Source organism: Emiliania huxleyi, assembly GCF_000372725.1.
Source record: "Emiliania huxleyi CCMP1516 unplaced genomic scaffold EMIHUscaffold_68, whole genome shotgun sequence".
Taxonomy (NCBI): domain Eukaryota; phylum Haptophyta; order Isochrysidales; family Noelaerhabdaceae; genus Emiliania; species Emiliania huxleyi.
The window spans coordinates 376,298-379,675 of record NW_005196900.1 but is presented as its reverse complement, the minus strand read 5'-3'; the positions used below and the strand labels follow the sequence as shown (position 1 = coordinate 379,675).

General features: G+C 69.3%; 1 protein-coding gene across 1 annotated transcript in view; it reads left to right on the top strand.

Annotated features, from left to right (window-relative positions):
- Positions 1 to 2,224: 2,224 nt before the first annotated feature.
- Positions 2,225 to 3,378, top strand: part of EMIHUDRAFT_437991 (hypothetical protein) — a 2,154-nt gene continuing 1,000 nt past the window's right edge. The window contains exons 1-3 of the mRNA XM_005762413.1: positions 2,225 to 2,871; positions 2,938 to 2,996; positions 3,157 to 3,243. Coding sequence (XP_005762470.1) covers positions 2,303 to 2,871; positions 2,938 to 2,996; positions 3,157 to 3,243 — 715 coding nt within the window. The 5' untranslated portion in view covers positions 2,225 to 2,302. The remainder of the gene's footprint in view (positions 2,872 to 2,937; positions 2,997 to 3,156; positions 3,244 to 3,378) is intronic.

Genomic DNA, 3,378 nt, shown 5'->3' with positions numbered 1-3,378 from the left:
TTTGTGCGAAGGGGCGGCGCGAGAGGTGAGCCGGCGGGCGCGCCGGCGGTCGAGTTACCGAACAATTCGACGTGGCGCAGCTCCGCGCCGGCGGGGACGACCGAGCACATGATGTCGGCGGCGGTCACGCGACGAGAGAGAGCCGCAGGGGCCCTCTGAGAGCCAGGCGCCGAAAAGCAGCGTGAGCGGCGGCCGCGATCAGCCACCTGTGGGCGGTCACCGGGGTCGCGGTCAAGCTCGCGACGGGGTGAATCTGGTGCGTCTAGTATCACTGGTGGGCTGGGTGTGCAGCAGCCGCGCTCAAAAAGAGGAAAAAAACTCGGCAACTGTTTGGAGTGTCTACATTCTCGAGGCACCGTTCTCGGCCCGGCCGGAAAGCTGGCTGGTGGTCGCGCGCGGCGCGTCAGCGCCACTCCGACTGGTCGGGCACCTCGGCTGGGTCCATCAGCACGAGGCCCGCGCCGTCGGGCGGCCCCGGGAGCGCATGATGCCCCTCCGAGAGGCGCTGACGCCCCGCCGAGATCGCGCTGGTTTGGCACGAAAAGACGATGCGCCAGGGGGGGGGGGTCAAGTATGGTACCCTAGAAGGGCAGGTGTCGTAGTCGGCGCACACGCCGCTCGTCGACTTGAAGGCTGGCTCGCTCGTGCCCATCAGCACCTCGTAAAAGTCGACCGGGTTGTCGCTCGCCCGGCCCTCTCTCAGACCCTCCGCCGTGACGCAACCATCGCCAGGGCTGCTGACGCCGATGTACTCGGACGTGTCGACGTTGGCGCAGAGGTGGTCCGGCAAAGGACAAAGGACCCGACGCAGCCCAGGCCGGCGGCAGTCGTCCGTGCATGAAGTAGCCGCCTCGGTTGAGGTCGACGCCGCACGATTTGATGGTCTCCCTCATCGTGCCTCCCGTTCCAGTGTCGAGGTCAAAGTAGCAAAACTCGAAGCCGAACGGGACAAAGAGCGGCGTGTCCGTGCCCGGCTCGACGAAGCTGTACCGGAAGGTTGTCTCTGTGCTGGAGCGCATGTTGATCTGGCCAAAGGTGCCTCCTCGGCAGCGTCCGTTGCCGGTGGATCGCCACGGAGTGTATCGAGTGAGGTTGGTCACCACTAGGTCGGCAGAACCCCTTCGCCCGGTCTCCCCGCCCCAGCTCCGGTGGGGTTCCCCCCCCCGCTCGGTCTGCTCTCCTGTGTGCTTCTCGATGGTTATACGGCGGGCGCGAGGCCCGACCTCCCCTCCTAGCCTTCTTTGGCCGCGGCCCCGCCGTCGTTCCGTCCTCTCTGCCCGATCCCGCTGACTCCGCCTCCGGTGACCCCGCTCCCGACTCCCTGGGCGAGAACGGTGGCATTGGGCCACGCCCACTCCCCCCCCCCGGGAGGTCGAGCCCGCTCTCCCTGGTCGACGAGTCGTGCCCGCACCCGCGGCCTCTCTATCGTCCTTGGCTCGCCCTCCCCCTCCGCCGGCTCCTCTCCAGGCTCGGGGAGCCCTCCCTGTCGAAGGTCGCGGTGATCCGGTTGCCACTGCGACGGGCCCTCCCCCGGTGAGCTCGTACGTCCCGACTCCACTCGCAGAGGCCGCGTCAGCTCGTCTCTCGCCTCCTCCGACCGCTGACCCCAAGCCCCCCCCGGGGCCCTCCGGCCACGGCCCTCCGGCTCGCCGGAGGGTCCGCTATCGTACTGCGGCAACTCCCCTCCCCCATCTCCTCCTCCCGGGTACACCAGCCTCCGGCGGGGCGGTTCCGGATCCCCCAGGTTATTCCGAGCGTGTCCATACGGTGGCGGCCCCGTCGCGGCGAGGGAGGCGAGGAGAGGGCGGCGGCGGCGAGGGAGGCGGCGAGGGAGGCGAGCTCGGCGGCGGCGGCGAGGGAGGCGGCGAGGGAGCAGAAGCAGCGTATCTCGGTCGTTCGTTCGTTCTTCACACGGCAATCGCAGAGCAGGTTGTGAATGAGCTTGCCTGTGGCGGGGGCGGGCGGGTGCACGGAGCTAAGTGCCTCGCCGCCCTCGCGGGAGTCGCTTAGGCGGCTCCCGTCCGTGGTGTACCTGTGTTAGTGCCAGTGCGCGCCACCCACGTGCCCCGGATGTGAGGATTCTCCTGTCATCAATTCTCTTCTGTCATTCACGCCCGACCGTGACGAGAGCGAACCGACGCTAACAGGTCAAGCAGCGTCGGTTCGCTACCCGCAGCGAATAAGTGCTAAAATTCTTCCGGCATTCTCGGCCGAATATATGGCGTCGATCCTCCCGTGGGCCGCCATCACCGCGACGCAGCCACTCGTCTGGGTGGCGTTGGGTGTGGCGGCGGCCGTGTCGATGCCACTGCTCCTCGGCAGCCGGCGGCGGCGCGAGTCGCTCTCAGGCAAGCACGTGCTCATCACGGGCGGCTCGGAGGGCGTCGGCCTCGAGGTGGCCAAGATCGCCGCGGCACGGGGCGCACGCGTCTCGCTGGTGGCGCGCACGATGAGCAAGCTGCACGCTGCGCGCGATGAGCTCGCCAGCTCGGCGCCCGGCGCCGCGGTGGGCGTCTTCAGCGGCGACGTCGGCGACGGCGCCGCGCTCGGCGCGGCGATCGAGCAGGCCGAGTCGCAGCTCGGTCCGGTGGACGTGTGCATCGCTGCGGCGGGGGCGGCGATGCCGAAGTACTTTGAGGAGCTCCGCATCGCCGACTACGAGCGCATGATGACCGTCAACTACTACGGCGTGCTGCACGCGGCGAGGCACGTGCTGCCGAAGATGGCGGAGCGGTCGGCCGCCGACCCGAGCGTGACGCCGCACTTCGTCGCCGTCGCGTCGATGGTTGCGGCCGTCCCCTTCATCGGGTACGCCGCGTACGCCCCCTCCAAGGCTGCGTGCCGCTCTCTGCTCGACGTGCTGCGCAACGAGTGCGGCGCAGCGCGGCGGGGCCGCCGCCGCGCCTCGCGCTCTCACTCCGGGCCGTGCGCGAGTAGGTACGCGGACACGGCGGTGCAGCTCCACATCGCCTTCCCCCCCGACATGGACACACCAGGTGAGGCCGACGACACGTCCACGACACGCCCACGACACGCCCACGACACGCCCACGACACGCCCACGACACGCCCACGACACGCCCACCAGCGCCGCGAGGATGCGGTGAGGCCTCTCTGTGCCAGGACCTGGCAAGCCGCCTCTCGCCGCACGCCGCAGGCTTCCAAAAGGAGCAAGAGACCAAGCCGTACGAGACGCGGCACATCTGGCCGGAGATGTTCAACGAGCTCTTCCCGCCGGACAAGGCGAGACTGCCGCGAGACGGCCAAACCCTCCCCGAGATCACGCGAGATCACGCGAGGTTCCCGCCAGACTAGGACCGCGAGCCACCCCCCCCCCCCCCCCCCTCCCGCACCTCCCTCCGCCGCCACCCTCGTCCTA